The sequence below is a fragment of the Falco cherrug genome, chromosome 3, assembly GCF_023634085.1.
Source record: "Falco cherrug isolate bFalChe1 chromosome 3, bFalChe1.pri, whole genome shotgun sequence".
NCBI lineage: Eukaryota > Metazoa > Chordata > Aves > Falconiformes > Falconidae > Falco > Falco cherrug.
The window spans coordinates 56,963,328-56,975,420 of record NC_073699.1 but is presented as its reverse complement, the minus strand read 5'-3'; the positions used below and the strand labels follow the sequence as shown (position 1 = coordinate 56,975,420).

The 12,093-nt window shown below is 43.9% G+C and overlaps 1 protein-coding gene across 2 annotated transcripts in view; it reads left to right on the top strand.

The window, feature by feature from the left end:
* Window positions 1–12,093, top strand: part of CABLES1 (Cdk5 and Abl enzyme substrate 1) — an 80,568-nt gene that overhangs the window by 52,710 nt on the left and 15,765 nt on the right. For both annotated transcript variants that reach the window (XM_055704629.1, XM_055704628.1), the window contains 2 exons: window positions 9,935–10,034; window positions 11,532–11,688. In XM_055704629.1, the coding sequence (XP_055560604.1) occupies window positions 9,935–10,034; window positions 11,532–11,688 (257 nt within the window). The remainder of the gene's footprint in view (window positions 1–9,934; window positions 10,035–11,531; window positions 11,689–12,093) is intronic.

The following is a 12,093-nucleotide window of genomic DNA, read 5'->3' as shown; positions in this document are numbered from 1 at the left end:
ACAAAACAAGTACTCTAGACAGCACAATTTTTATTTTATAAGCAGTCTTAGCTTTCACATTCTCTCATGCAAACATGATGCTACTGTATCTAGATTCCCAGAACTATAGAGTAATATTTGGATGAAAACATAATAGCCTTTTAGTGTACATTTAGCCATTGGTCAGATCATTCAGTCAGTGAAAACAGATTATTTTGGCCCTAATGCCATATAGGCTCTGGTTCTGGTGTAGGCAACATCCGTGGAGCTGCCTTGCATCCCTTGATGTGCTGAGACACTAGACCTTTGATAGAAAAGTTTATTCAGATTGAAGCAGTTCTCCAAAGACGGAGAAAACTTTTTGCTATTCCACTGAAACCGCAGAAGTGGAAGAAACTGGCTTTGGCTAGGGGACATTGCCATGCGGGCTGTGGGGCACGGTTTGCTGGGTGCCTTCAGAGGCTCAGCACAAGGCTGGGAAGGGCAGTGGTGGCGGCGGCAGCTCTGTGCCCCTGGGGCAGAGGAGTGTGGAGCGTGGCCACTGCGGGCAGCTGAGAGTTGCCTCTGGCTGGGGTCATCTCAGCGCCTACAGGGTGCAGAATTTGGGGAAGTATTCAGCTGATACACTGAGGTGGGTTTGAAAGACCGACAAATCGTCTGGAGTCATACTTACCCAGTGCATAAAAGATGCATTTGGCTTGTACTTTGCAGCCATATATTTAATTCGGGAAAATGACTCGCCACAAGCTGCTTGTGCATCCGTAATTCAAAACAAAGGGAGATTATTTTTAATGCACAAAGGAAAGGAGGCACCTTTGTAGGAGAGTTGACTTGCTGTCGGGTCACTTGCAGTAATTTTTTTCCCTTAAACTGGGATGACACGTCAGGCAAATTATTGACTGGCAGCTTTGTTCATTCTTCTTGAGTATACTGTCATTCATTTATGGTCATTGCTCTGTAGAAATGGCCTCTCGATTGAAAATTGAGTATATTTTGAAATGCTGATGACTGATTATACCTTCTAAATTACATCAGTAACAAGTCCCAGCTGCAAACCTAAATTTCAGCATGTAATACCTTGTACCATGCTTGTGCATTGTGCAGCAAGAAGGGCATGGGATGAGAAGGTAGCAAGTGCTAGTACAAAACAATTCAGCCCTGTTCCCTTTGCTAAAAAGGCAAGATTTAAAAAAAAAAATGCCCTCTGTGTTTCTTCCAGAGCATCAGAGGAAGAGAGAAACAATTCACTGGCACCTCCTTTCCAGGAACAGCTGGTGCAAAGGACAGATGAGGCAGTGTAGCATAAACTGTAGCCACTCTGTTCAGGCTGCACAGTGTTTGCTTACTTCGTTGCAGGTTGGATGTGTGGTAGGAGTGGGAAGAGACACTGGTACTCTTTTGAAGTGCTGTAGTGACGGCATCCTTTAGCTTTGCTTTCTTTGAATCTCTGGATTGCTTATGTCTGTCCCTAGGCAAGATGTCCTGGTTTATGTTCTGTAGATGTTACTGAATAGTTTAGGAAAAGAAAAAAATTGTTGCAGGGAACCACGGGCACATTTGCAATCAGACTGGAGTAAGCCCTGGCAGGAGCGGGAGAGCGGGGTAGATGTGCGTGCAGGGGGGACTATTCCATGTGAGAGGAGCACATGGTAGAGCTGCTGCTGCTTCTCCACCTCTGCTCTGACTCAGGGCACTGCAGCCAGTGAGGAAATCTCCAGGCGCAGCTGTGTTTTGGGGAGGCTGCCAGTCTCCATTGTATTGCAGGCAGCACAGAAGAGCTCTACTGTATCAATGCTGGCAGCTAAACTGCACTAACAGATCCATTTTAAAAACCTGTCTGAAGGCAGTTCCTGCAGTCACAGCTAAATTCTGTGTACTTGGCCAGGGTGGATGGGTCAGCATCGCCCCTTACCAGTGAGGTGCAAGCAGTGTACTCTAGACTGTGGTGTTTTCCCACCCCTTGTGCCAGGGTCAAGCTACAATAGCAGGAGCCCTCCCCAAACCCCCATCTAATGTGAGGATTAGAGAGTTTTTAAGTGGTTGTCCAAATACAAATGGATGTCAGAGGTGCGTGAGGAGGATAGCCATGGAAGTACATGACAGGATGATGTTTGAGCTGTCCCCTGGAATATATTTCCCAAATCCCCCTTCCCAGCAGCCGGGCAGCTGGCAGCTTACCGGAGCGCGGCTGGCAGCAGGCTTTGAAGGGAAACATACTCCAGGGTGGCACAGAGGCTGCTGGTGCTGAATGGTAAGGTTTTCCCCCTGCGGTTTCAGAAGGCTGGTCTGGTGGTACTTGCTGGGGCTGAGAAGGAAGGATGCCATGTGTCAGGGGAATTACTTTGTCTAGTTTTCTCTGTTAGAGTGAAGAGAAGCAAAAAGTGCAAAGCAAAGAGTGACATGGTGGGGAGAAAGAAGTTGTGAACAAAGTAATCACTAGAGTTTTCTGTCATCAGAATTTTATCTGTACCTTGTATCTGATGGAAATCTAATGCTTTAGCTTATAGTGGTTTTGTGCAAGGGAAAAGGGGAGAGTTAAAACTCAATTGACAAAGGTTTTGAGATGTGTTATCTCCTGCTGGGAGGCAGGTACTTTTGTGCATCTGGGCCATCAGTTCTCTCCAGGTCTGACTACCTTAAGATTGCCAGTATCTTTGCTGGTGACATGAAGACAGGCACAGCTTCAGCTGTTCCCATGGCCAAGAGCAGGGTAATGGGCAGGACCAGAGCTTGCTTTTCTTCTCCCATCTAGATAAGCAGAGCAGCTGTGAGCGCAGACATAGCCAGGTGAAAGCAATGTAAGGAAGGCTATACTGCAGGTCAGGAGCTGAAAGAGGCACTGAGCATCTTGCCTGCTGGCTTCCCATGGCTCCCAGTATCCTACAGCCCAAAGTCATCAGTCCCTACACGGGGCTGAGTGGTGACGTAAGGGCAGTGATGAGGGGGTTGCCCTGCACTGAGGGCACTGTAGTGGTGTCATTGTCTCTGTTACTAAAATAACAGACACACACACAGAAACTCTCATTATCATTGCAGACTGATCTGCAGAGGCAGGTAGCACCTACAGGATCCAGCAGCCCTGATAATGTCTGAATGCTTGGCTTTCATGATGTTTTTATAAAAGACCAAGTCATTGTGTGATGCACAGGTTAGAGGCAAAGCAGTTCAGGTGCTAGTGGTGGTACTGCAGGATAGGTTGTACAGTTGCTACTCTTTCTTTCAATGTATTGGAAATTTTCATGGCTAAAGGGTGTTCATGATCTGAATTTTTCTGCTGAATAAAATCTTGCTCACCTGTGAAACAGGCATGCCATTACCACACAAGATATTTTGCGGTAAAGTTTACAAACAAAATGCATACATGAGGAGATGCAGCAGTGACTACTGAACCTTTTTTGCCATTGTGGAGAGGCATTTGTGCTTTGTAAAAATTGTTTTTCCTCTCCTTTCTCACCATTCACTGATGTTATACTGTGGATCATGTTGACACCCCAGTATTCTCTGATAATACTTACAAACTTGAAGCTTCATACATACTGTTATAGTAATACTATTCTTCAGTTATTTAAACATAATACTTCAAAAGATGGAAGAGCTACTTTGTGAAAGGTATTGAAACTGGATTTCTGGCTCAGCATCTGCTTTATATCTTTCTTGAAGGAGATGAGAATTAATCCACATCTAGTTCTGCAGATAGGCAGAAAATGGGATGTAACGAGAGTTACCGTGCGTTGTGCTTTGTGCAGCCCCTGAGCTGCTGTGGTGCATACCTCCTTTGTCAAAGGCCATCACAGTGGAAGCTCACAGCAAGTGGAGTTGAGCCTTGGTGCTGTTCCTCCTTCAGGACAGGGGGAAATGCCTCAGGTCATGTGTAGCAAATAGCTGCCCCACCACACTGTGCTCAGCATATGCGTGTACAAATGCATGCTGACCTGCTGGAGACCCTCAGAGGGGATTTGTATCATGGTAGACCAGAGTGGAGCTGTTCGCAGATGGATTAAACAAGAATTGAAGGAATTACTCATTTGGAGATGGGCTCCAGATGGCTTGAGGTGAATTGGATTTCAGCCCTTTGAGACAGGAGCTGGGGATCAGACACAGCAGATACTAGCCTTTTAGCCATTAGTCAGGTCATGCTCCAGGGTCTAGGGTCACTGCACATGTCCCCAGGGAGGAACTGTGAGCACTCCCTGTGCTGGCTGCAAGGGAATGTGCCTGCAGGTTTCTGCCCACTGCACTCCCCAGCACAGTCTGTGCAAGGGCATTCTGTGGACCCTCCGTGTGGACCCAGCCAGGATGAAGAAGGACCAAGTTCAGCTCTGCCTCCAGGGAGCTACCCTGGAAAAGGCAGATTTCCTTGGCAGGGGAAAAAGGGAACCCATTCTCCATTGCTTGCCTGCTCTTGGAACTTCCCTAGGCACCACTTCTTCAACTTCCAAGGAGATGGTACGACTCTGACAGTCCTCATGGATGTTGTCAGAGTTGCTCCATGTGGCCTGCGGAAAAGTGCTGCATATGCTTGCAGCCAACTGAGAGCAACCCAGTTCTCACTAGAATTTTAAGGTTCGAAAAAGGTGATGGCAGTGTCTGCCCATCACTGCTAGAGGTGTTATAGAGGAGGATGAAGGTACCATACTGTCTTTCCTCCAGGAAACGAAAGTAGCGCAGTTAGTTGGGTTTATGGTTCTGTTGTGGTGTTGTCTTTTTTTCTTTGGCATGCATCGCTGCAGTTCATAATTTAAAAACGTGTTTTTGAAAAGGAACTCTTTAGGCTTGTTTTTGTTAATGGCAAAAACATTCACGGATTGAAATGATAGCTATTCTGATGTTACTTAGTTTTGTGATGTTGTAAAAACCTTTTAAGAGCTTCCAAGTTCCTGTGAAGTCCTGCCCAGACGATGAATCTCAAGGACCTGGGGCAGGAGATCTGGTGGTGTCGCTCTGCAGATGTGGCACTGCAGCATGGCTGGTCTTACCTTCAGCTCTCAGCCGCAGGGCTGGCAGTGACTGACTGCCATTGGGGCTGGACGTGATGAGCTACAGAATGGAAAATCCAGAGCATCCCATAGTACATGTCCTTATAAAACCAACCAGTTCACCTCATCTTTTATTCTTCATGTCACTGCATTAATTAAGTGGTTAGAAACTTACATGCAGCAGGCATAGCTGCTGAATATTGCTGTCTTTACAAGAATATAGGTATTCATCTGACTAAACTTGCCTCCAGTTAAAGGAAATAATGCAACATGAGTAACTGAATGGATAGAAATCCAGGAAATAGGCCGTTCTGAAGTAAAAGCAGTAAGTCGTCAGATAAAAAGAATTGTGTCCTGAGAAATGCTACAAACCAGCTTCATCCAGTTTCCGAAGATAAATCACTGCTGAATTTAACTTTTAATTTAACTAAGTGCTGACCAGAATACTAGTAAGTTCAGTGATGCTGAGAGCAAGAGGTTCTCAATACCATCACCCCAAATAACATGTAGCCACAATGATCAACGAGTCCATAGGCCAGGCATTCCCAGTGGCCTTTGTTACCTAAACTGAAATCTTTGTTCATCTTCAGTGTTTAAACTGAGTAAGTCGTGTGCAAAATGAAGCATTTTGGTGAGGTTGTCTTGCACGCCGCACCCCTGCTGTCAGTTACGTGGCAGGTCAGGTAACAAGCATTGCAGTGAGTGTGGAAAACAGGAATATTTACAGAAGTGAAAGCCTCTAAATTGCTATAAGTATAGTAGCAATAAGCACATAGCAAAGCAGGATACTCTGTTCTGTCCTTCCGATTAGTTACCAAGTTCCTCACAGTTCTTCCCCAACAGATTTTTGTATGCGAGGCAGTTTCGATTAAGTCATCAATCTCGAGTGCTTTTCCTGAGCATTTATCATTCTGTAGGCCTGGGGAAGAATAACTACCTGGTTTTAGCTGATAACAGGAAAACCGAAATAGCCCTGCTTTTCTTTACCATTGCCCATTTTCTCTCCTTCTCCCAAATTGAACAAAAACCAAAACCAAGTGCCTGTTAGCTTTACAGAAAGACACATAAATCTGGGTACACCCCCCCCCCCCCCAGGACTTCTCAAAACTAATCATCTGATGTATAAAATTTATAGAGCCACTGTTGCTTATTTGTGTGAGTTGCCTTCTTCCATTAGATTGAAATTAAACAATAATTCTCCAGAAGCTAATAGGTTTAAATTTTGAACTTTACTCTGTGTTGGGCAAAACATCAGGACAGAGTGCTGACACCTGAATATGTTTAGAGAGAGAAGAAGGGTACTACTGGCCCATTAGAGCCATCTTTCCAGGAGTTTTTCCACCTCCACTCCCTGTAAATTGCCACTGGAGTTGTTCTAAGCAGCGGTCATGGCATTAGGAACTGAAAGCTCTCAGTCAATTAAAGCAGGCAGTCTCAGGCAGCAGGAGATCAGCTGCTGGACTGGCTGGCAGCACGTCTTTTCCAAAGCTGTCACTGTCCTTGTCCTTATAAACAGAGATAATAAGTAGAAATTTACAGTGACAGGTAAGAACAGTATCTTTTCTTTTTTTCTTCTTTTTGTTTTAGAATAATTCTCAACAGTCAGGAATCACTAAGCATAGAGTGACAAAAGACTTGCATCTCTAAATAACAATTATCAGATTCCTTTTTAATAATCTTCCAATAAGCAGAAGGCTTTTTCATGTATCTAGAAATCTATTTAATATTTAATGACCTCCTAAATTATTCACAGGTTAAAGTGTTCAGCTGTTGCTGTCATTTAAAGAGCAAGTGCCCAGCAGGAGTCTTGCATGGGGCTTTGTAGATCACGTCAAAGCGTAACATTTGATTCATTAAAGAAATGTTACACTTCCAAAGGTAACAGCTTCCAACTTACAGTCTGTTTATCCTGGCCTGACTAATAAAAGGCACAGTGAGATTTCCTGTTCTGATCCTTATCTACCTGCTCAGTAAAACTTTTCACCATCCCACAACAAATCTGGGATCTCAAGTCACCTGGTACTGTTCCAAGAAAATCTGTAAACTTTGTTGGGTGGAGAAGCTTCTGGTTCTTTTCTGCAGTCCTGGATAACTAAAACATTATGTTTAGTCTTGAGTGTAGTTTATAACACTGCTCAGTTTTCTGGAAATGGTGTGCACAAATGGAATATCTAGAGCTTGACATTGATGTAAGTCAGGGTAAGTCCCCAGACTTTGTCAGAAACTGGGATCTAGTATTTTACCTCCTAAGGAAATGTCATCCCTGATCTTCTTTATTCCTTAAGCTTTCCCTGTTCCAATAAAGTGAAGATAGTAAAAAGACGTTCCCATGATTTATTTTTGCTTTTTGGTGTCTGCTTGAATCCCTTGAAAACTTTGTTAAAAAGCCCTTTTGGAAAATAAAACCAGAAAATAAAAAATAAGGAAGGGGAGGAAAGAAGTTTTCTTCACTTGAAAGTCTCTTTGCATTCTTTGAAAGCACCTTTTACCACTGGATGTTGGTATGTGCAGTTCCTCCGTCCTATCAGTGATCTAAATAACTTAAACACAGTGAAAGCTTGATTATTGTTATTTGAACTGCTTATCCTCCATATGCCTCTGCCGCATGGGGCCCACTGACCGTGGTGCCACGCTGGGGGCATGTATCCTGAAGAACTCTGCAGTGGTGGCTGTCAGTGCTGGTGCAGTGGCTGTACCCAAACAACCATCCTGAACTGTTCCCCAGGCTCACCCATTTGGAAAGGGCAAAGTGGAAGTATCCCCAAGGTCTTCCCTGGTTGCTCTTGGTGTTTTGGGGGTGTAGGGAGGAAGCAGCTGTGCCAGGCAGCCCTTGGGCTTGCTCTCCCAACAAGAGCTTTGCTGAGGCATTCGTGAGTTTTTCATCTGTAATGGGAGGGAGGGAAAAAGATCAAGGCTTGTCCTGCAACAACTTGATAGAGAACTCAAAAAGGATACAGTAAAGTTGCCTGGGAATTTCTTATTAGGTGTTCACCAAGGTCTTCTACCAGTGAGAGGGGGATGTGTGTAAGCCAGGATGAGCCTTTGCATTTATATGCAGATAAGAAACTGCACATTGTTTAGTACCAATTTTCCTCAAGAGGGGGAGTTTAATTATCTGTTTTATGGACAGGTTTCTCTCCAAACAGTAGTATTTTATTACTCTGTTTTACAACACAAGCAATCATACACTACCTAGAAATGTAGAGCATACATAGAGGAGGGAAAGACGTGAAGTAGTCCTTGCAAAACATCTAGGATGAGGGGGAATGACTGCAGTGTTGTTCACAGGGTCCTGAAGGTAAAATCTTCTTTAGAAACGTCAGAAAGATGGGAAAATGGAAGCATTGATGTCCATTGATCTTCAGCTAATGTCCAGGAGTCATTCCCGTGTGTGCTCGCGCGTGCCAGCTGACCCTGCTCCCTGAGCACTGATTTCCTTTCCATCCCCAGAGCTGCTCTTTGTTTTTTAAAAGCTGCTGTGGCGACTCTACAAAGAGTGCTGGATATTCTTTTGATGCATTATGGAGTTATCTATCGTTGTCTGTTAATTATTACGTGGAGAAATATCTCCGTGACTTGTTTTCAGAGTCGTAATGGCATTATTTCTTACTCTATGTCTGTAAGGTTTTGATTGGAAGGAAGCTGAACTGTTCTGATATTATTTCAGGTAATTCAGATACTTTCATTTTTTTGGGGTTGGGATGTTTCTCAGGTTGTGTGTTTCGTAGGTAAGACCTGCTGAAATGGTTACTATTTGGCATTTATCTGTATGAGAAATAGTTCCTTTAAACATGTTCGACACAAGAGCAGAGAGGCTAATCCCATGCTTCTGACAGAGGGTTATTTTTACATAATTATTTGACCAGCCCCTCAGTAACATGATATCAGGAAACAAGAACGATAATGTGACACTGTGCTAAGTGAGCCCTAGTCAAGAAACTAAGAGCACTTTGTTGGGATTAGGAACTTGATACAGTCTTTTCCTTTGTTACAGAAGTATGTTTTCCAGCAGACAGACATGTTGCATTTTTCCAGCAGTAAGATACATGATTTACTGGGCACTCACCAACTGCCGTGTTTCACAGAAATAAAATTCGTGATAGGTTGGAAAGGAAAGACAAGGGAGCAGGGTGTGCAGACACAGTAGGAGACAGCCCAGCCCTGCCATCGGGTGAAGAGCCTGCAGGGCTTCTCCCTGCCTCAGTGTCAGCATCTCTCCCACAGTTTTAAGCACATGATTGGACCTCAGCAGAAATCAGCCAGGAAAATATTGTGAGATAAATATTCTGGAGTTGTGTACAGCTGTCATTTCAGAGTGCAGATTTGCTTACAGTCTTTTTTTACCGTCATTCACACTTTGGTCGTGATGCTAAAGCATAGGATACAGCCTGGTTGTCTCAGGCATCCGGCATTTACCTCCAAAGTGTAAGATGCTGAGTCCTTCTAAAGTAGATCCCCAGGTTTCCATCCTGAGGTGATGGGGAGCTGGGTTTCTCCTGCCAGCCTCCAGCAGGAGGGTCACTGGGCTTGGACGCTCTCCTGCACTTGGAGGAGCAGGAATCCCTCCTGGAGGCTTTCGCTGGCAATTACCTCTGCCCAACGGCATAGGGGACGTGGGTGTGTATCCTGGGACTGTCTGTCTGATGGATATATGGCAGTCAGCTGTTCAAGCTAGACTGTTGAATCTCACCCAAACTGTATATGACTTCCAGTTCCTTCCCAGTGCCAGGTTTCGTCAGAGGCATCCAATGATGGAGAACCTTAGGTGTGGTGTGAGGTTCAACCTGGTACAAGGTGAGGGTTTTCGCTGGAATGTATTTTAGACAACACAAGTGCTGCCCGCTGGAAAAGTTGTCTGGTCTGTGCTTTGCATTGTCCTGTTTGGATTAATGCTGCTGCCTTATTTCAGCATTGGGTGGTAGAAGGTGAACAAGGCATGTGTATTAAGAGCTGTTTCTGCTCTGGTTTCTGTTTTCCAGGGATGTGAAGCTGGACAGTGGACGCCAGTGCCATTCTACTGGAGTGTGTCTGAAAGAGATAATTGGTCTCGAAGGTGTGGAGCTTGGAGCAGATGGGAAGGTGGGGATGCTTCAGTTCCTACTCCCTTAGGTTTTACGTAATAAGGGAAAAAATGGTTTAACTAATAACAAGCACAAATATAAACACAAACTATAACACAATAGCTAAATCGCAGTAAGCGCAAACTATAAATAAGCTTAGCAGAAATTCAGGAGGACTGCCCAAGCTGTCAATGCAAACAACTCTATCTCCTTGAGGAAATTTGCCTCTGGCAACATCTGAGTCTGTAAAGCATTACTGAATCGTGCAGCCTTCCCCTGGCTCTGTCAGCAGGTATCACTGCAGAGTATATTGTCAGAGGCTTGAAAATAATTTCTGGTGAGAGCTGTAAGCTGTAATTCTGTTTGCTCTCAGTTTTATTAAATAAAATAAATTTTGCTTAACAGTGTATTTTTCCAAAGAGCAGGAAGACAGTAGTACAAATCTGATGAGTATTTCAAAATCCAAGGGTGCATTCACTTGAATAGAATAAGTTATGAATCTTTAGGGAAAGTGGTCCATTCTAGACAATATATAGGGGAGAGACAATTTAAATCATAAATGAAAACATTTTTTGCTGAAAGTCTGATTTACTTTTTACGGTTCAGTTTACCCAGTCTGCTGTTGCATCTGGATTTAAAGGCCCTAGGTCAATGCTGCTTCACATGGTATGCTCACCTAACCAGGTGCCAGGCCAGACCACAGGCTGTAAATTCCTGAGGACAATCTGGCAGCTTATAAAAAAATGAAAGCTCATGTTTTATTTGATACCTGTTCTGACCTCCTCGTAAACCAGTCTAGAGTCTGAGACTCATTTTTTTTTCTTCAATATAATGTTATTTTTGGAAAATAAACCTACGAGAAGCAAGGCGTAGCCCATTCCTGGCCAAGCATACAAGCAGAGAATCAGTACGCTCTAAAAATAATTTTGTCACAATTTATTCATTCACACTTAGTCCATGTTGGGAGGTAGTAAATGATCTTCCACAACCATTGCTATAAACTGGAACTCACTTATGACACCAATAGGACTTTGCCAGACAAAATCCTAAAGGAGAAAAATACCAGAGAAAGTGCTTAAGTTTAGCATCATTCAAGTGACTTGCATCTGGCAGCTCTGTGCTGAAGGACCCATAGAGATGATGCTGTTTCAGTAAAGAAGCAGCTGAAATCTGCTACAGAGAAGGCCTACTGAAAAAAACCCAACCAAATTGACATATTTTTAAATCTGACCCTTGAGTAGGATTTCGTAAATCCAGTGTATTAGAGCTTGTGTGTGGGGGTTTGTTTTGTTGAAGAATTAATGCCTTTGCAAAAGCTTTTTTTGCGTGGATAAACTGACTGCACTGAAGCAAATGTAGGTGACTGGTGTTTATTCATCTGTACCTAACTATTAAATCCAGAAAATCCTCTGCTTATTTGGCTTCCCTTGCTTCCAATTGAGATGCACCAAACACATCCTGCTGTGGCTGAGCTGAGCTGAGAGTAACTGTCTGTTGATTCTGACTTTCTTTTTAGACGGTTTCTTACACACAGTTCCTGTTCCCCACCAACGCTCTGGGAACTCGGAGGAATACGATAGACTCCACCTCATCCTTCTCCCAATTTCGCAATGCAAGCCATCGTAGCCTTTCTTTGGCGAGAGCTAACAGCACCCAGGGGAGCATTGATGCAGGTAACTTCCAAAGAAGCCTTTTAATATCCTTGGGTACCCTGGTGATAGGCAGTTATTATGAAGGACAGACACATGTCATGTTTTAGCATCCTCTTTTGCTTAAATTAAACAAAAGTCTCATGTTGTGGGTGAAACACAGCTCATTCCCTGTTTGTTTAGCAAAGCTGGCTTACAGATGATGGAAAGTTAAGTAAACAAGACTGCTGATGGTATTGACAGCCCCTGATGGCACTCGGCATGCCTCCTCCTGTCACCGGCATTGTTTGTTCTGCCTGCGTCAGGCTTATCGTTACGTTCCTTTGCTATGGAAAATTTACAGTGGCAACATGGTAGTCATAAGCTGAAGGTGTAAATCATACTTGTGACCTTTATTAGGCTGGAAAGGGCTGTGTTTACAAAACCGGG